Consider the following 21,991-nt stretch of genomic DNA (forward strand, 5'->3'; position numbering starts at 1 on the left):
TGTTTGTGTTAGAAGATTAAGGAATGTGAACTATCGAAATTCAACTAATTGTTCAAGATTACTTACTTGATGTACTTTTTCGTCCTTGCACTTGATATACAAATTGCAGTCTCTTGCCCACGGCGAGATGATCTTCCCTTGTTCTTTAAGTGTATCAAGGTTTACATTGAAAATATAAGTTTGATATAGAATTACATTTGCTCCTCCTTTTCTATAATATTTGAAATGACCTCCAAATCAGTAATATAAAAAGTCACCAGAAGTCTCTACCATGTTGTCACTTTACGAGTGATTGGTTCTGTATGAGACGGAAGTATTACAAAATGACGTACTGATAGTTGAAACAAATTGTAATTACACACGTGTCAAATTCGAATAAAAGGTTAGTAAGGCATCAACTGATATTGATTATTTACTGTCATAAAAGATTAATGCTCTTGGAGGGGACGTTATTCAGCACCCGAATTGTTAAATCCGAGATCTTGAGTCTTCGATCACTTTCTGAATTCAAAGTATCCCTTGAGAAGACCTGTTGGTGGAGAAGAAATGGCAGACAAAAGGAGCATTTGGAATGAGGACCAAATTGTTCCTTTGATGAATGGACTACGTTTAGCTAAAGGAACTATGGAACATTTGAAATTCTCCAAAGCATCGACATCAACACCATCACAAGATCATTGTGCCCTTGGACTCCCACTCTTTAATCAAAGTTTGCCAACATCAGCTGGTTCCATCAAATGTTCTTATTGCAACCTCACCTTTGCATCACGCCAAGAACAAGTGAACCACTATGGCCAAGACCTTCATCGAGCCAATCTGAAACGCTCTATGGAGGGAAAAAAAAGTCTTACAGAGGAACAGTTCACAAATAATATCAGTAGTTCTTCAGAGTCAGAATCTGATGAAGAGGGTACACAAGAAGATCAGAGGACTGCAGTTCTTCAAAGACAACCTCAGATCTACTTTGTCAACTCTGATGGAATAGTATTTTCCCTCTTTCGTTGTCTTCTCACTGGTAAAAAGAGAGAGTTGTCAAGTGAAGAGGAAGTGATTCAACAGGCAATGGCAGTGCCTTATAAGCGTTATTGGTCCATCTTGATGATTGGAGGGGGACATTTTGCAGGAGCTGTCATCAAAGGTGAAGAGATTTTAGCACATAAAACTTTCCATAGCTATACTGTCAGATCTAAACAAGGAGGATCACAAAGCACCAAAGATAACAAGAATGCTAATACTCATTTTAATTCTGCTGGGTCATCTCTTAGAAGACATAATGAGCAGTCCTTCATGCACCATGTACAAGAAGTACTTCAATCATGGCAAGGACATTTGAACCAGAGCCACATCATTATGCTTCGAGCAACAAACAGAAATAGAAAGGTGATTTTTGGTGGACCAGACCCTCCACTTAAGGCTGATGATTTACGGATTAGAACCATACCACTCAGCACAAACAAACCAACATTTAACGAGGTGCGGAGAGTGCATAAAGTATTATCAGAGATCACAGTTCATGGTACACAACATGACCTCCAGTTAGAAACAGCAAGTACACAGAAAAGCCTCCCTGGAAAAAAGGTCTTGAAACCATCATCTCCAAAAAAGAAAATAAACAAAGTTAAGGAAAAGAAAGCTATCAGACATCAAGAATCTTGTACTTTAAATGGAAGTGATGATTCGTCTCGTAGTCAAGACTCTGAGCATGGACTCTGTGGGAGCACAAACGAGCTCAGCACCTTCCAATTGAAAGAAATGGATTGTTATATTCCCAAAAACAAATCCAAAAGAAGTCCTCATAAGAACAAAAGACAATTACCTAAGGAGAATTCTAAAGCTCAGAAGTCCCTGCCAGAAGTGAGGAATTTAGTTTACACAGCATGCAGATCAGGAGATATAAATACTTTGAAGGCTATCATCACATATGCACATGATTCAGAAGGTGACCAATTTGAAGGTCTTTTGAGTAATGAAGTGAGAGAGTCAATCAAGGCATGTCAAGAAGCTGTTATTCCCCAATCTTTTACTTTTGGCAAAGATGAACTTTCTCTTCTTCATATTGCTGCCACAGCCTGTCATAAAGACGTAATCTGGTATCTAATGGAAAATGATTGTGACCCAAGTATTAAAAGCAACAAGGGAGAGCTGCCATACAAGACAACAGCAAATAAGCAAATACGCAACACCTTCAGACGTTTTATGAGTACATACCCAAGTAAATATGACTACAAGGAGGCAGGGATATTGAGCCCTCTGTCTGAGGAACAAGAGAAGGAACAAGCAGCTCGCAAGGCAGAAAAGAAACGTGTACAGAGAAAGGCTAAGCGGGAAAAGGAAAAGGAAAAAAAGAAAATCGAGGAAGAAAGAAAAACTGAATTAGCAGAAAGAAATACTTTCTTATCAATGACTGATAGAGAGAAGAGGGCACTTGCAGCAGAACGACGACTTGCAGCACAGCAAGAGAGAAGAGAGCCAGGAAAAAGCAGCAGACAGGAGTGAATGCATTTCCCAACAGAGGTCTTTCCAGTGTACAGCAAGAGTCAGAGGTGGTGATGAATTCCTCTACCTAGATTACATTTTTTGGCTCAGTGTCCTGTGTGAAGGAGCTTAAAAGCAAAAATAAGTCAAACTGAAGGAAGTCAATTATTGTGTCTGTATGACCTCAAGCTAGCAGAAAACTCAGGAATTACCTCATTTGTTTCAATTCCTACTGACTAGGGCAGGGGTTCTCAAATTTTTTCTCGTTGAGTACTTACCCCCTGAGTTATAAGACCATCTTCCCGAGCCCCCAATAATCTGACAATGAAGAGAATGGTCATTTATTGACTAACTCATAAAAGTACAATTATTCTGCAAAGGATATTATCAAATTATTCAAATTTTAATGACTTTATTCACAAGAAACATCACACACACACACACACACACACACCAGATTCAACTATTCGTAATCAACACTGTTGATTTAGAAACCAGCGTAGAACAGTGAGATTAAAGGAACACACACTGCTAGCACGGAATTTCATAATCCACAATTACCACTATTTAAAATACGTTTTTCGTCAGCCATCTACGTACCCCTAGAAATCTTCTTGTGAACCCCTGGGGGTTCGCGAACCCATGTTTGAGTAAACATGGACTAAGGGATACCCATCAACAATCTTATCCCTTTGGCCCACTCACCTGATGCAGAGTTATTGCTACTTTGTCATGGAAACAATGTGAATTAAATATTTGCACCAGTCATTTCTTTTATCTTTATCTAATGTGTCATATACTGCAATAAACATAACAAAAAGAAAAAAAGAAAAAAAGTGTTGTATTTTTGTAATTGTATACGTATAGCGCTATACAGTTACAGATATAAGATAAAGTGTAGTGTTCTATTTAGATTGAAAACAGTTTTCTGTTACTATACTCCAAAGGTAGGAGAAATAGTATAAGGTAAGCAGATTAAGCTTAGCGTATTTAGTTTATTAGAGACCGCTTTGATTTTGTTGTTGTTGTTAATTTGTATTTTCTCTTTGCCGTTTTTATTGCTAAAGGAGAAGCAAAATGGCTTGTGAAGGTTCCGTGAACCTAGAGGTTCGCCTCAGGATGTGTGAGGAGGAAATTTGTCTTCACAGGAGTGCGCTCCGTGAGAAGAGTGAACCCTCCCCACAACCCAAAGAGCGTTCCACTTCTTCCCCTACTGTCACTGCCGTCAGCGAGTGGCACTCCGTGGGGTCCCGTTTGTCGAGCCCGCGTTCGGTAGACGTGTGCCCTGATGGAGCATCCGCTGGCTCTAGCCAATCGTTTGATAAATGATAGCCAGCAGGGTTTCAGACGGAAACCTTCTTGCATGACTAACTTACTCGAATTCTAAAACACAGTTATCTCCAATTATGACAAAAGATTTAATATATCTAGACTTTGCAAAAGCTTTTGATACCTTCCCACACGAAAGACTAATTACTAAATTAGCTTTACACGGAATAAGTGGTAGCCTATTAGGTTGGACTAGTAATTGCTTGAATGGTCGAAAACAGAGAGTTCTTTTAAATGAAAAACTTCCAGATGGGAAAATGTTACAAGTGGAGTTCCTCAGGGTTCCGTTCTTGGGCCACTTCTATTCATAGTATATATAAATGATATAGACCATGGACTAAAATCTACTATTTCCAAATTTGCTGATGATACAAAACTGTGCGGAGTGGCAAATGATCACTCAAACCAATTAGATATTCAAGAAGATTTAGATCAATTACAGCAATGTCTATGTCTATGATTGATGTTTTGCTTATTGTCTCGAAATCTTGTTCTGCATCTCCAGTGAAAGTTTCTCAGTTTGCTTTTTCTTTTGTAATTAATGCATGTATTTCTGTGGCCAACTGGGATATATCGTTTTTTAGTGGTGATAATGATTGTAAGGTGGTCGAATCCAAGGATTCTGACCACTTTCCAAGATGAGGGGATTAAACATGGGAACAGGTGATGTCAGGAGAGGAAGAGGTGTAGAGGACTTGATGGTCATATGTATGTGATTATGGATTTTGTTCATGGTGGTTAGTTAGTGTGTCAAGATGTGCCTGCAGATCAAATTCTATCTTCGTGTCGGAGTTGTTGACATACCAGGCCGACAACTTGGCTTTGATGCCACCACCCGTGGGGATGATGGTGAGTTGGTCGAGGTTAGGCCTCAAGTTGCTGGGAACTGTTGGGGATGATTGCGGGGAGATGTAAATGTCAACTATTGTCATTGTGGGTTTGTTACCTGTACAGATTTGGATTGATTGGATTTCGGCTGTGTTGTCGGTGCGAGGGAGGAGGGATTTAATAGTGGTAGTTCTGTTTACAAAACAGGTGGATTGGTGGACCAGAGTGACGAGGTGATGGCTTTGAATCATGGCGGACACGTGTAATTTGTGTCGTCCAGGGTTGCTCTCTACTTCTCCAGCTAATAGGAGAAGAAGAAGAATGATCGCCGGAGAATCACCTCTTGGTAAAAAATAATAATAAAAATAAAATAATAATAATAATAAAAAAAATAAAAAAGTCTACCTTTGGGTAAGGTTTGTGGTACTTGCCCCCGGGTAACCAAAGCTGCTCCAAGGGATTCGTGCCATCTGAAAGGGTGGCAAGGCCTTCTTGTGACGGTTTACCGGTCACAAAAATAAGATCATCTTCACAGAGTCGGTCCTGTTCTCAACTGATTGCTGTCGCGTGGCTCTCGGCGGGAGAATATTGATTGAGTATGACACCATACAGCGAAGGGTTTTATACGGCCTCGACCCACTCAGCATCATTTCTTGGAAGAGGCGACTGCAAATCCTTCACTCTTGTCCTGCCCTCAGTTGGGAATATATTTCTTGTCTGTGTTTTATGTGTCTTGAAGGTGTGCACAGTAGTGTCTATGTCTGTGATTGATGCTCTGTTCAGTGTCTCGAAGTCTGGGCGTTAGCTACAACGAAATCTGTAGAAAATTGTCTTCGGATCGAAGTGGTTAATTCCTGCACACAAAAAAGTCGAGAAGCGTTAACCATAACAAAATCAATAAGGGGTACCAAAGTAGTGAAGGGGTTTCTTAAGAAAATCCTGACCCCTTCAGAAAGGGATTATATCCTCAACATAGAAATAATACAGAAGTAAATCAATATCAAAAGAAAAAAATACCCTTACATTGACTGGAAGAAACTGTAAGAACTGTCATTATAGCGAAGTAGTCAAAAATATATAAGACGTCTCATTTATAAGATTAAGTACAAATAAATTTCATCAAACCGAATAAGATTGTCTGGTGGAAGACGGAACATCATAAGAGTAGACGTTGAGACTTCAAGGATTAATTGCATGAGTTGCATAATGGATAACAATTCGTCATTTCAGACTCCGCCCTCTTCTGACGACCGAGTCACAAAGGCCTTCTATTCACCATTCAATGTCTTACGGGAAAAGATATTGCCACTGTCCTTGGATTTTGTTTACATATACATGCCTACATACATGCATGCATACATACATACATAAATACATACAAGCATATATACATACATACATACATTTATACATACATGCATACATGCATACATACAACATACATACATGTATACATGCATACATACATACATACATACACACATGCATACAAACATACACACATGCATACAAACATACACACATACATACATACATACAAACATACATACATACATGCGTACACACAAACGCGGAGGCTAGGGCAGTGGAAGGGCGGGAGGACTCAAGGCGTTGAGAAAGACTTTGGTAGGTTTGAGGCTAATTGTGATGAGTAGCACAAGTACTATTGTTCCCTTAACCAAAAGAAGCACCGTCCAATTATCAGTCAAACCCCGACCCTGACCTTCAAACAACACAATACAGTGATCAAACCATACATTCATCCCAACGACCTTTAGCCTCTAATTTATCAAAGATTTCTTTGGTGTCCTTGAGCCTTCCCTCCCTCCCCCTTCCGGTGTTGTAGCCTAGCTGGACGTCGAATCCTAATTTTTAAATGTATCAACTGATGAACCCATGAATCTTATCTGTCTAAAGGTTTACCATTCCCCTGGAGATCCAGCACTTACCATTCTTAAGGACATTTTGTGTAAACTTCTGCAGATCTGAACTAAAGAAGCCCAATTTCACGGGCCCTACTACAAAATGCGAGTGCAGGTCGATGGTGTAGGGATAGGGTCCACACTTAGACCACTTTTCGCTTATCATTATATGGGTTCGTTGTAGTGGAAAATCGTTAAGGAATACACTGAGCTGCAGCCGCCAACCTATGCACGGTACATAGATAACGTATTCTTTAATGTCAAAATCTGAACCTATTACCCCAACTTGTCCAGCTTTTCCAAGCCAATTCCTCTTTTAACTTTATATTTCAAGCAGAGAATAATCACATATTCCCCTCCCTAGATCTTTACGTCAGTGTCCTCATTTTTCATGAATGCCCTTCCATTAATATCCAACTAATGCTTACTACAACGCTGCCAACAAACAGAAGGCCTCACCCCAAAACCAAGACAAAAAACAACACAAGACCAACTTCACCTGACCATCCAAACCTACCATAACACGCTTTACCATACCACACCATGACTCACAATCTTACAGTCCCCACTGTGTACCAAGTCATCTTAAGTGCCCTATCCCATTGTATAATTCATGTGTATGTACCCAGTTGTCTCCCATTTTTGTAATTGAGGGGCTGACCTGGGGAGTACACTTGTCGAAGGCCTGGTAGCCAGCGTATGGCTCCTGAAACCGGACTGGAAGTCTTCTGTCGGAGAGGTAGTCTGGTACCAGACTAGAAACTTGCCTCATAGACCTACCTTGACAGTAGAGTCGATGATGGCCAACACCAAGACCTTCTCTAGGTCCAGGAATACATCAGTGACTACAGTCATCATGCAAGTCTGAGCCAAGACCACCAGACAAAGCTTCCTCAACCTCATGACTTATGCCTTCTGTGACCAGGACATCTAATGTCAACGTTTACATGACCTTACGGATTGTCTCACAAATAACACACCTCGGCAGCGAGTTCTCGAGTATCTCCCGCCATGTCGCAAACAGCTCACTCCTGGCAGTCAACGTCCTCAAGTCCCTGACCTTCAGGCGGTAATGAGAACTCCGAGACTTCCGGCCCTGTTCATGCTCTTCATGATAACATGGAGGCAGCGTTCTCCTGACGAGTCTCCTCCTACACCCACCCCTTGTGTCAACACACTTGTGGCCACCTAGGAGAAAAACTTTTGGCAATGCCTTAGCCCTTAAAAAAAATGTAAATCCCCACCCGTGAACATGACCATTTATGGTGAAAAGATATCTCGGAAGATGAAAAATAGGTTTTTGTATTTGCACTCAAGATGTAATAATACGAAAGCGCTCTGTTTCGTTAGTTAACATTTCCTAGTGGTTACTTACGCGCACACACACACACACACACACACACACACACACACACACACACACACACACACACACACACACACACACACACACACACAAATATATATATATATATATATATATATATATATATATATATATCACTAAGACAAAATGTTGTTGCACATTTGTAAATAATAATAACGAAGAACCCACAGTCGGAATAAAAGGAAACTTTAGAAGAATGTGGAACTTCTATATTTCGGCTAATAGCTATAGCCCTCTTCAGGAGGAAGAGGGCTACAGATATTAGCCGAAATATAGAAGTTACACATTCTTCTAAAGTTTCCTTTTATTCCGGAATGGACGACAAAATGAGTGGCAGGGTGGCGAGATAAACACCGAGAACCGTTGAAGTTTTATGATGAGATAAAGGAGAATAAGGAAGGTGGCTTCATTGTAGTTCCCAACTCCAAGCACACAGAAGAGTTAGGACATTTGCTCCGCAGAGCAGGGCTGAGGATCGCCAGTACATCTAGTACGAAGATAGGTCAAGTAGTGAGAAGTAAGAATACAAATGAACATAATAACAACAGCATGGTTTACAGAATCCCATGTGGTGGCTGTGATCTAAACTACTTTGGGGAGACAGGAAGAGGCATACACAAGCGGACATATGAGCACAAGAGCGACCTGAGGGCCCACCGAACATCAAACGCCCTGGTGGTTCATGCGGAGGAATACGGACATTTACCTAACTGGGACGGAGTGGAAATATTAAAACAAGGGTTACAAAATAAAAAAACAAAAATAGTAGAGGCAGCTTTTATAGCATCCCAGCCCTGCTGTAACCATCGTGATGGTTTTATTAAGCTGTCCAAAACGTCCGGCTGGATGATCTTACAGGAGCTGAAGGGTACGAGAAGGAGGGAGGGGGTGGGTTCAGGAAGGAACACGGAATGATGTAAGATATATAACTGTTGATTTCCCGATCATGTTTGTACACTCTGAAGAAGCTCTGTTAAGAGCGAAACGTCAGTTAATAAAACTTCAACGGTTCTCGGTGCTTATCTCGCCACCCTGCCACTCATATATATATATACATATATAAACATATATATATACATCTATATATATATATATATATATATATATATATATATATATATATATGTGAGAGAGAATGTGGGTGGGGAAGGGCAAACGAAGATGTGTTAGGAATAGAGTTTATTGCCCTAACGTTGCGACCAACTTGGTCTTCTTCAGAGGACTACAGCATTACAAACGGATCACAATTCTTATAGTCGTAGTGAGAGGGAACCCGCCAAGGTATGAGCGTCATGTTTTCCCTTTGGCTAACGATTTAATTATTAGGACACTTGCTGCTTTCGAGAGGCATTTAAATCCGTCTCTGTCGTTGTTGTTCTTGTTGGCGGCGATATGTGCAGCTTCCACAGTTTTTCTCATTTTCTTCTCAAATCCCTCGTGTAGAATTTCTGCGTTGTTCCAATCAGGTAGATGTCCACATTTGTCCAGGTGACGAACCAGGGAGTTAGATGTTCTATGAGCCCTGAGATCGTTTTTGTGCTCATTCAAGTGTTTATTGAACCCTCGACCTGACTCACCGAAATAAGATGATGGACAACCGTTGCATGGAATACGGTAAATGACACTGAGATTATTACGCATATTATTATGTTTCTTAAATATTTTTCCTATTTTATTGGAAGATATTTTTGCTATATTTATTCCACCTTTTAACAAATAATCATCAATAGCTATGGTGTTTATAGAATTAGGGACAGAAATAAAATGAGACTTATCCTTTCCCGGGGTTCGGACGTTTGAGCCATCGTAGATCTTCTTGGCTTTCCTCGTTGTCCTGGTGATCAAACCTCCGGGGTATTTCAGCTTCCTAAAGGTATTCTTTAGGAAGCTGAAATACCCCGGAGGTTTGATCACCAGGACAACGAGGAAAGCCAAGAAGATCTACGATGGCTCAAACGTCCGAACCCCGGGAAAGGATAAGTCTCATTTTATTTCTGTCCCTAATTCTATAAACACCATAGCTATTGATGATTATTTGTTAAAAGGTGGAATAAATATAGCAAAAATATCTTCCAATAAAATAGGAAAAATATTTAAGAAACATAATAATATGCGTAATAATCTCAGTGTCATTTACCGTATTCCATGCAACGGTTGTCCATCATCTTATTTCGGTGAGTCAGGTCGAGGGTTCAATAAACACTTGAATGAGCACAAAAACGATCTCAGGGCTCATAGAACATCTAACTCCCTGGTTCGTCACCTGGACAAATGTGGACATCTACCTGATTGGAACAACGCAGAAATTCTACACGAGGGATTTGAGAAGAAAATGAGAAAAACTGTGGAAGCTGCACATATCGCCGCCAACAAGAACAACAACGACAGAGACGGATTTAAATGCCTCTCGAAAGCAGCAAGTGTCCTAATAATTAAATCGTTAGCCAAAGGGAAAACATGACGCTCATACCTTGGCGGGTTCCCTCTCACTACGACTATAAGAATTGTGATCCGTTTGTAATGCTGTAGTCCTCTGAAGAAGACCAAGTTGGTCGCAACGTTAGGGCAATAAACTCTATTCCTAACACATCTTCGTTTGCCCTTCCCCACCCACATTCTCTCTCATTTGTCTGAAATAATCTTAAATATATATATATATATATATATATATATATATATATACATATATATATATATATATATATATATATACAGTATATGTGTGTGTGTGTGTGTGTGTGTGTGTGTATGTGTGTGTGTGTGTGTGTGTGTGTGTATGTGTGTATGTGTGTATGTGTGTGTGTGTGTGTGTGTGTGTGTGTGTGTGTCTGTGTGTGTGTGTGTGTGTGTGTGTGTGTGTGTGTGTGTGTGTGTGTGTGTGCGTGTGTGCGTGTGTGTGTGTGTGTGTGTGTGTGTGTGTGTGTGTGTGTGTGTGTGTGTGTGTGTGTGTGTGTGTGTGTGTGTGTGTGTGTGCGTGTTTGTATGTATGTGTCTGATTCACTATGGTCTTGGATCACGTGTTGGACTCGTGATCGACAGCTATTTCCCTCCCGGAAGAGAGCTCAGAGCTTATATATGACCGATGTATGTGTAATGCTGTGACCTTTAGACGCGCACACATACACACACACACACAAAATAAGTGTTGGAGTAACGACTCGCAGCGCAGTGATACTGAAATTATTTCAGTGTGTGTGTGTGTGTGTGTGTGTGTGTGTGTGTGTGTGTGTGTGTGTGTGTGTGTGTGTGTGTGTGTGTGTGTGTGTGTGTGTGTGTGCGTGTGCGTATTTGTGTGTGTGTGCGTGTGCGTATTTGTGTGTAAATGTGTGTATGCGTGTGCACGCGTGTGTGTGCGCATGCCATGGGTGTGTAAATGTGTGTATGTGTGCGCGTGTTCGTGTGTTCGTGTGTGTGTTCGTGTATGTAAACACAGACACACACACACACCCTCTGACACACTCACATATATATATATATATATATATATATATATATATATATATATATACACATGTACATATAGATATATATATATATATATATATATATATATATATATACCAGTAGTATTGAGATCTACCGCATTCTGGCAATTAATAACCTTTTTAGTATTTTCTGGATTTCTAACAAGGATATGGTCATTTGGGGGAGTGGCCAAAGACGTTTGTTCGTGAGTCTCATACTTAAGTAAATCTATGTTGAAGTCACCACAGAGATATAGGTTTTTATTTCTAAATGGAGTTATGATTTCTTCAAGCATATTTGTGAACTCATTGATGTTTGTGCCTGGCTTTCTGTAAATACTTGTTATGACGGTATTTTTTTTTTTTTTTTTTTTACTGAAAATCTCAACAGCTACGCAATCAAATAGGTTTTCATGCGAATTAGTGGATTGATTTATTAGTTTGCATGAAATTGATTTTTTTATGAAGATAGAGACTCCGCCGCCTTTTTGGATCTGTCTATTAACACTGTAGGGAGTATAGTCTTGTAGGAAGTTTACTAGACATCCTGGGTCAATCCATGTTTCGCTTATCACTATAACGTCAAAGCTTTTATTGAGTAACTTGAGATAACAGTCAATTTTCTGATAATTAGCGTTTAGGCTCCTTGCATTAATGTGAATTAGTGTGAAACCATCAATATCACGAAATACTGTGTCAAATTGTGTATCACTATAGTAATCGCTGTCTTTGTTAGTTTTGAGTAGAAATTTAATTCGGGGTCAATTTGGCTATTATTGTGATTAAATATCGAAAATTCCTTTTCTGATATTTTGTCTGTTTCTTTATAATTCTTAATGGCGGTATATACATCCAGGTTTTTTGATGCGAGATTTGGCGCGGAAAACAAAATATTAATTTCTGTGTTTGAGAGGGCATGATAGGGAAATGTTTTTGAGCAGTCTGTGCAGAAACAATTTTTGAAAATATTGGGGTTATTTTTGGCAGTATTTACGGGTATATTTGCACACATGAAATGATGTACATGTTTACATAATGTACATTTGAGGTGATTGGTAGGGACAAGGGTATGGCATGAAGAACAGTTTTTTGTTATGTTTGTTTTTGTTTTTGTGTTAGTTGTAGTGTTCATGGTTATGTTTGTGTTAGAAGATTAAGGAATGTGAACTATCGAAATTCAACTAATTGTTCAAGATTACTTACTTGATGTACTTTTTCGTCCTTGCACTCGATATACACCTTGCAGTCTCTTGCCCATGGCGAGATGACCTTCCCTTGTTCTTTAAGTGTATTAAAGTTTACATTGAAAATATAAGTTTGATATAGAATTACATTTGCTCCTCCTTTTCTATAATATTTGAAATGACCTCCAAATCAGTAATATAAAAAGTCACCAGAAGTCTCTACCATGTTGTCACTTTACGAGTGATTGGTTCTGTATGAGACGGAAGTATTACAAAATGACGTACTGATAGTTGAAACAAATTGTAATTACACACGTGTCAAATTCGAATAAAAGGTTAGTAAGGCATCAACTGATATTGATTATTTACTGTCATAAAAGATTAATGCTCTTGGAGGGGACGTTATTCAGCACCCGAATTGTTAAATCCGAGATCTTGAGTCTTCGATCACTTTCTGAATTCAAAGTATCCCTTGAGAAGACCTCTTAGTGGAGAAGAAATGGCAGACAAAAGGAGCATTTGGAATGAGGACCAAATTGTTCCTTTGATGAATGGACTACGTTTAGCTAAAGGAACTATGGAACATTTGAAATTCTCCAAAGCATCGACATCAACACCATCACAAGATCATTGTGCCCTTGGACTCCCACTCTTTAATCAAAGTTTGCCAACATCAGCTGGTTCCATCAAATGTTCTTATTGCAACCTCACCTTTGCATCACGCCAAGAACAAGTGAACCACTATGGCCAAGACCTTCATCGAGCCAATCTGAAACGCTCTATGGAGGGAAAAAAAAGTCTTACAGAGGAACAGTTCACAAATAATATCAGTAGTTCTTCAGAGTCACAATCTGATGAAGAGGATACACAAGAAGATCAGAGGACTGCAGTTCTTCAAAGACAACCTCAGATCTACTTTGTCAACTCTGATGGAATAGTATTTTCCCTCTTTCGTTGTCTTCTCACTGGTAAAAAGAGAGAGTTGTCAAGTGAAGAGGAAGTGATTCAACAGGCAATGGCAGTGCCTTATAAGCGTTATTGGTCCATCTTGATGATTGGAGGGGGACATTTTGCAGGAGCTGTCATCAAAGGTGAAGAGATTTTAGCACATAAAACTTTCCATAGCTATACTGTCAGATCTAAACAAGGAGGATCACAAAGCACCAAAGATAACAAGAATGCTAGTACTCATTTTAATTCTGCTGGGTCATCTCTTAGAAGACATAATGAGCAGTCCTTCATGCACCATGTACAAGAAGTACTTCAATCATGGCAAGGACATTTGAACCAGAGCCACATCATTATGCTTCGAGCAACAAACAGAAATAGAAAGGTGATTTTTGGTGGACCAGACCCTCCACTTAAGGCTGATGATTTACGGATTAGAACCATACCACTCAGCACAAACAAACCAACATTTAACGAGGTGCGGAGAGTGCATAAAGTATTATCAGAGATCACAGTTCATGGTACACAACATGACCTCCAGTTAGAAACAGCAAGTACACAGAAAAGCCTCCCTGGAAAAAAGGTCTTGAAACCATCATCTCCAAAAAAGAAAATAAACAAAGTTAAGGAAAAGAAAGCTATCAGACATCAAGAATCTTGTACTTTAAATGGAAGTGATGATTCGTCTCGTAGTCAAGACTCTGAGCATGGACTCTGTGGGAGCACAAACGAGTTGAGCACCTTCCAATTGAAAGAAATGGATTGTTATATTCCCAAAAACAAATCCAAAAGAAGTCCTCATAAGAACAAAAGACAATTACCTAAGGAGAATTCTAAAGCTCAGAAGTCCCTGCCAGAAGTGAGGAATTTAGTTTACACAGCATGCAGATCAGGAGATATAAATACTTTGAAGGCTATCATCACATATGCACATGATTCAGAAGGTGACCAATTTGAAGGTCTTTTGAGTAATGAAGTGAGAGAGTCAATCAAGGCATGTCAAGAAGCTGTTATTCCCCAATCTTTTACTTTTGGCAAAGATGAACTTTCTCTTCTTCATATTGCTACCACAGCCTGTCATAAAGACGTAATCTGGTATCTAATGGAAAATGATTGTGACCCAAGTATTAAAAGCAACAAGGGAGAGCTGCCATACAAGACAACAGCAAATAAGCAAATACGCAACACCTTCAGACGTTTTAGGAGTACATACCCAAGTAAATATGACTACAAGGAGGCAGGGATATTGAGTCCTCTGTCTGAGGAACAAGAGAAGGAACAAGCAGCTCGCAAGGCAGAGAAGAAACGGGTACAGAAAAAGGCTAAGCGGGAAAAGGAAAAGGAAAAAAAGAAAATTGAGGAAGAAAGAAAAACTGAATTAGCAGAAAGAAATACTTTCTTATCAATGACTGATAGAGAGAAGAGGGCACTTGCAGCAGAACGACGACTTGCAGCACAGCAAGAGAGAAGAGAGCCAGGAGAAAGCAGCAGACAGGAGTGAATGCATTTCCCAACAGAGGTCTTTCCAGTGTGCAGCAAGAGTCAGAGGTGGTGATGAATTCCTCTACCTAGATTACATTTTTTTGCTCAGTGTCCTGTGTGAAGGAGCTTAAAAGCAAAAATAAGTCAAACTGAAGGAAGTCAATTATTGTGTCTGTATGACCTCAAGCTAGCAGAAAACTCAGGAATTACCTCATTTGTTTCAATTCCTACTGACTAGGGCAGGGGTTCTCAAATTCTTTCTCGTTGAGTACTTACCCCCTGAGTTATAAGACCATCTTCCCGAGCCCCCAATAATCTGACAATCAAGAGAATGGTCATTTATTGACTAACTCATAAAAGTACAATTATTCTGCAAAGGATATTATCAAATTATTCAAATTTTAATTACTTTATTCACAAGAAACATCACACACACACACACACACACACACCAGATTCAACTATTGGTAATCAACACTGTTAATTTAGAAACCAGCGTAGAACAGTGAGATTAAAGGAACACACACTGCTAGCACGGAATTTCATAATCCACAACTATCACTATTTAAAATACGTTTTTCGTCAGCCATCTAAGTACCCCTAGAAATCTTCTTGTGAACCCCTGGGGGTTCGCGAACCCCAGTTTGAGTAAACCTGGACTAAGGGATGCCCATCAACAATCTTATCCCTTTGGCCCACTCACCTGATGCGGAGTTATTGCTACTTTGTCATGGAAACAATGTGAATTGAATATTTGCACCAGTCATTTCTTTTATCTTTATCTAATGTGTCATATACTGCAATAAACATAACAAAAAGAAAAAAAGAAAAAAAGTGTTGTGTTTTTGTAATTGTATACGTATAGCGCTATACAGTTACAGATATAAGATAAAGTGTAGTGTTCTATTTAAATTCAAAACAGTTTTCTGTTACTGTACTCCAAAGGTAGGAGAAATAGTATAAGGTAAGCAGATTAAGCTTAGCGTATTTAGTTTATTAGAGACCGCTTTGATTTTGTTGTTGTTGTTAATTTGTATTTTCTCTTTGCCGTTTTTATTGCTAAAGGAGAAGCGAAATGGCTTGTGAAGGTTCCGTGAACCTAGAGGTTCGTCTCAGGATGTGTGAGGAGGAAATTTGTCTTCACAGGAGTGCGCTCCGTGAGACGAGTGAACCCTCCCCACAACCCAAAGAGCGTTCCACTTCTTCCCCTACTGTCACTGCCGTCAGCGAGTGGCACTCCGTGGGGTCCCGTTTGTCGAGCCCGCGTTCGGTAGACGTGTGCCCTGTGGAGCATCCGCTGGCTCTAGCCAATCGTTTGATAAATGATAGCCAGCAGGGTTTCAGACGGAAACGTTCTTGCATGACTAACTTACTCGAATTCTAAAACACAGTTATCTCCAATTATCACAAAAGTAACAATATAGCTTTAATATATCTAGACTTTGCAAAAGCTTTTGATACCTTCCCACACGAAAGACTAATTACTAAATTAGCTTTACACGGAATAAGTGGTAGCCTATTAGGTTGGACTAGTAATTGCTTGAATGGTCGAAAACAGAGAGTTGTTTTAAATAAAAAACTTCCAGATGGGAAAATGTTACAAGTGGAGTTCCTCAGGGTTCCGTTCTTGGACCATTTCTATTCATAGTATATATAAATGATATAGACCATGGACTAAAATCTACTATTTCCAAATTGGCTGATGATACAAAACTGTGCGGAGTGGCAAATGATCACTCAAACCAATTAGATATTCAAGAAGATTTAGATCAATTACAGCAATGTCTATGTCTATGATTGATGTTTTGCTTATTGTCTCGAAATCTTGTTCTGCATCTCCAGTGAAAGTTTCTCAGTTTGCTTTTTCTTTTGTAATTAATGCATGTATTTCTGTGGCCAACTGGGATATATCGTTTTTTAGTGGTGATAATGATTGTAAGGTGGTCGAATCCAAGGATTCTGACCACTTTCCAAGATGAGGGGATTAAACATGGGAACACGTGATGTCAGGAGAGGAAGAGGTGTAGAGGACTTGATGGTCATATGTATGTGATTATGGATTTTGTTCATGGTGGTTAGTTAGTGTGTCAAGATGTGCCTGCAGATCAAATTCTATCTTCGTGTCGGAGTTGTTGACATACCAGGCCGACAACTTGGCTTTGATGCCACCACCCGTGGGGATGATGGTGAGTTGGTCGAGGTTAGGCCTCAAGTTGCTGGGAACTGTTGGGGATGATTGCGGGGAGATGTAAATGTCAACTATTGTCATTGTGGGTTTGTTACCTGTACAGATTTGGATTGATTGGATTTCGGCTGTGTTGTCGGTGCGAGGGAGGAGGGATTTAATAGTGGTAGTTGTGTTTACAAAACAGGTGGATTGGTGGACCAGAGTGACGAGGTGATGGCTTTGAAGCATGGCGGACACGTGTAATTTGTGTCGTCCAGGGTTGCTCTCTACTTCTCCAGCTAATAGGAGAAGAAGAAGAATGATCGCCGGAGAATCACCTCTTGGTAAAAAAAAAAATAATAATAATAATAATAATAATAATAATAATAAAAAAAAAAAAAAAAAAAGTCTACCTTTGGGTAAGGTTTGTGGTACTTGCCCCCGGGTAACCAAAGCTGCTCCAAGGGATTCGTGCCATCTGAAAGGGTGGCAAGGCCTTCTTGTGACGGTTTACCGGTCACAAAAATAAGATCATCTTCACAGAGTCGGTCCTGTTCTCAACTGATTGCTGTCGCGTGGCTCTCGGCGGGAGAATATTTATTGAGTATGACACCATACAGCGAAGGGTTTTATACGGCCTCGACCCACTCAGCATCATTTCTTGGAAGAGGCGACTGCAAATCCTTCACTCTTGTCCTGCCCTCAGTTGGGAATATATTTCTTGTCTGTGTTTTATGTGTCTTGAAGGTGTGCACAGTAGTGTCTATGTCTGTGATTGATGCTCTGTTCAGTGTCTCGAAGTCTGGGCGTTAGCTACAACGAAATCTGTAGAAAATTGTCTTCGGATCGAAGTGGTTAATTCCTGCACACAAAAAAGTCGAGAAGCGTTAACCATAACAAAATCAATAAGGGGTACCAAAGTAGTGAAGGGGTTTCTTAAGAAAATCCTGACCCCTTCAGAAAGGGATTATATCCTCAACATAGAAATAATACAGAAGTAAATCAATATCAAAAGAAAAAAATACCCTTACATTGACTGGAAGAAACTGTAAGAACTGTCATTATAGCGAAGTAGTCAAAAATATATAAGACGTCTCATCTATAAGATTAAGTACAAATAAATTTCATCAAACCGAATAAGATTGTCTGGTGGAAGACGGAACATCATAAGAGTAGACCTTGAGACTTCAAGGATTAATTGCATGAGTTGCATAATGGATAACAATTCGTCATTTCAGACTCCGCCCTCTTCTGACGACGGAGACACAAAGGCCTTCTATTCACCATTCAATGTCTTACGGGAAAAGATATTGCCACTGTCCTTGGATTTTGTTTACATATACATGCCTACATACATGCATGCATACATATACATACATATACCAAGGCTTTTTCCCCCTTCCAAGGGAGGTAGCCAAAAAGGGAAAGGCATAAAAACACTCCCACCCATTTCATCCCTAAATACACTTCACACCCCTCCCACCCTCCCTCTCATCTGAGCACCTCCTGGATGACGGGTCATCCCTGCACCCTGCCCACCGCCCTGGGTCAGAAGCAGTGTCGCAAGACACAGCACATCCACAGCAAGGCCGCTTCATTTAATCGGCGACCCCCCCTCCCCGTCCCCCCTTGCATATAAGGAGAGGACGGGGAGAAATCCCTTCGGGCTGCGTCAAAATTTACTCACACATACTACCCCACCCCCCACCCCCCCGCCCATTCCTCCTCATGCAATCACAACATCATCCATATACAACCATTCTCCATTCACCTCTGTCTTCCGTCCTCTCCCTTCCTTCCTCAACAGACATTCCCCTCTTCCTCAAAGCCCCCTTCACCCCATCCATCCACCTCATCCTAGGACGTCCCCTCATGTTCACTCCCTCCACATCTGCCTTCCATACCTCTTTTACTAGTCTTTCTTCACTCATTCTTTCCATGTGTCCAAACCATCCTAATATTCTTTCATCAACCCTATCTCCCAAATCCTTTTTCACCCCTGTTCTCCTCCTCACCTCCTCATTTCTCACTCTATCCAGCCTAGTAACCCCCACCATACTTCTCAGACACCTCATCTCAAACACATTCAAACTCCTTCTCTCTTCTTCTCTTATGTTCCACGTTTCTGCACCATACAGTGCTGTTGGCACAATCACTCCTTCATACAGTCTCCTCTTCGCATCCATTCCCAAATGTCTATTCCTCATTACACTCTTTAATCCACCAAGGCATTTACTCGCTTCTCTCAATCTACATTCTACCTCCACCTTCACTCCACCTTTTCCTGCTACACTTGCACCCAAGTATCTAAAACTATCCACTTCCTCCAGTCGCTCACCCTTAATGTTCACTTCCAGTCTACTGCCACTTTCACCCCTTGTACATCTCATCACCTTACTTTTACCCACATTTATCTTTAGCTTTCTTCTATCACATACTCTCCCAAACTCTGCCACCAGCTTCCTCAATCCCTCCTCTGACCCTGCCACAAGCGCAGTGTCGTCCGCAAACAACAGCTGGCTCACCTCCCACTTTTCTCCATTTTCTTTAACCATCTCCAATCCCTGACCCACTACCCTAGCGTTCACCTCTCGCACCACCCCATCCATGTATAAGTTGAACAGCCAGGGCGACATAACGCATCCTTGACGAAGTCCCACCTTTACTTCAAACCACTCACTCTCTCCATTTCTAATCCTGACACAAGCTCTACTACTCTCATAAAAACTCTTGACAGCTCCCAAAAGCTTTCCTCCTATCCCATAAATCTGCATAACCTCCCACAGTGCCTTTCTGTCTACCCTATCATAAGCCTTTTCCAGATCCATAAAAGCCCAAAAAACATCCTTCCCCTTTCCTATAGCTTTCTCACATATCTGTCTTACCACAAAGATCTGATCTACACAACCTCTACCTGTCCTAAATCCACACTGTTCCTCACCAATTACTCCTTCTGTTCCTCTCTTAATCCTCTCAATTAAGATCCTCCCATAAGCCTTCCCTACTACACTTAACAGGCTAATCCCTCTGAAACTACTACATTCACACTTGTCCCCTTTTCCCTTGTAAAGAGGAACTATACAGGCACTTCTTCAGTCCTCCGGTACTCTACCCTCTCTCCAGCAAACATTAAATAACCTCACCAACCAATCCACCATCACTGAACCTCCCTTTTTCAGACATTCTGCATGGCATCCATCCAGACCAGGTGCCTTACCTGCTTTCATCATCTTTACAACTGCCTTCACCTCATCCTTCCTTATTTCTCCTCCATTCTCCTCACTCATCACTCTCGTTTTCTTCGCATTTCCCACTGCAGCTATCTTTCCTTCCCTATCCTCCTTCACATTTAGCAACTCCCTAAAATATTCTGCCCATCTTCCCCTTACTGCCATCTCTTCCATTATCATCACTCCATCTGTACCTTTTACCTTTTCTTCTCTACTTGATTTGCCTCCTCTTCCTCTCTTAATTTCTTTCCAAAACATCTTTTTATTACTTTCAAAATTTTCTGTCATACTCCTACCCCATTTCACATCTGCTCTCCTCTTTGCCTCCTTTACCTTTTGCTTTACTTCTCTTTTCTTTTCTTTGTACGTCTCATATGACTCCCCCGTCCTCTTTTGTAACCAATCTGTGAATGCTCGCTTCTCTTCTACAACCTTCTTTGTTTCCTCATCCCACCATTCACTACCCTTTCTTCTATTTCCCCCTGTCCTTCTTGTTCCACACACCATCCTTGTACACTTTAAGACTCCCTCCTTGAACCATCCCCATTCCTCCTCCACACCCATCTCTGCTCCATCCTTTACTCCCTCCCACTCCTCCTTCAGCTTCTTTTCGTACTCCTTCTCCTTTTCCTTTTCATTCAAGGAGTTCACTCTAAGAACCTCCCTACCTTTTGTCCCTTTCCTCTTTCTCCATCTATCCTCCACTCTCAGCTTACCTTCCACCAAAAAATTATCTGATATTCCCCCACCCTCCCCTTAGCACATGTACATCCTTAACTCTTCCTATCATAATCCTATTTACCACTACATAATCCATTAGCGCTCTATCTACCACCCTTCCCTCCACCACCCTCTCCCATGTGTACTTATGCTTGACTTTCTTCCGAAACACTGTATTTGCTATCATCAACTCTCTTTCTAGACACATTTCCACCATCAACTCTCCACTACGATTCTTTCCTGGAACTCCACACTTCCCAACCACTCCATCGATTGGACCATTTCCCACCCTAGCATTAAGGTCTCCCAGTACTATTACATTGACATTTCTTCCTAAACCCTCTATGCACTCATTTAAATCTATCCAAAAGGCCTCCATTTCTCAGTACCAGTCCCATAAGCACTTACACAAACCCACATCTCTTCACAGTTTCACCTTCATCCACATTATCCTTGAGGAAACCTCCTTCCACTCCACTACCTGTTTACCTATCTCCTCTCTTACTAGAATAGCCACCCCTTCCCTCCCTCGCCCTCTCTTCACTCCTGATAACCTCCCACTTACACTCCCAAACTTACACTCACCCTTCCCTTTCAACTTAGTTTCACTCAAAGCCAACACATCCATCTTTCTTCTCACAAACATACTACCTATCTCTTCCCTTTTACTCTCATCTGTACCACATCCATACAAGCATATATACATTGAACATACATACATTTATACATACATGCATACATACAACATACATACATGTATATATGCATACATACATACATACATACACACATGCATACAAACATACATACATACATACATACATACATACATACAAACATACATACATACATGCG

General features: G+C 40.5%; 2 protein-coding genes across 2 annotated transcripts; both read left to right on the plus strand.

Annotated features, from left to right (window-relative positions):
* The first annotated feature begins 370 nt into the window (after positions 1–370).
* LOC143030044 (tRNA endonuclease ANKZF1-like) lies at positions 371–2,496 on the plus strand. Its single transcript, XM_076193249.1, has one exon. It carries the CDS (start codon positions 547–549, stop codon positions 2,494–2,496), a length of 1,950 nt encoding a protein of 649 aa, XP_076049364.1. The 5' UTR covers positions 371–546.
* A 10,592-nt stretch (positions 2,497–13,088) lies between these two features.
* On the plus strand, positions 13,089–15,038 carry LOC143030045 (tRNA endonuclease ANKZF1-like). Its single transcript, XM_076193250.1, has one exon. The coding sequence runs from the start codon at positions 13,089–13,091 to the stop codon at positions 15,036–15,038; it is 1,950 nt and encodes a 649-aa protein (XP_076049365.1).
* The last annotated feature ends 6,953 nt before the right edge of the window (positions 15,039–21,991 follow it).

The sequence above is a fragment of the Oratosquilla oratoria genome, chromosome 11 (genome assembly GCF_046742065.1).
Source record: "Oratosquilla oratoria isolate Oo_2021 chromosome 11, ASM4674206v1, whole genome shotgun sequence".
Lineage (NCBI taxonomy): Eukaryota > Metazoa > Arthropoda > Malacostraca > Stomatopoda > Squillidae > Oratosquilla > Oratosquilla oratoria.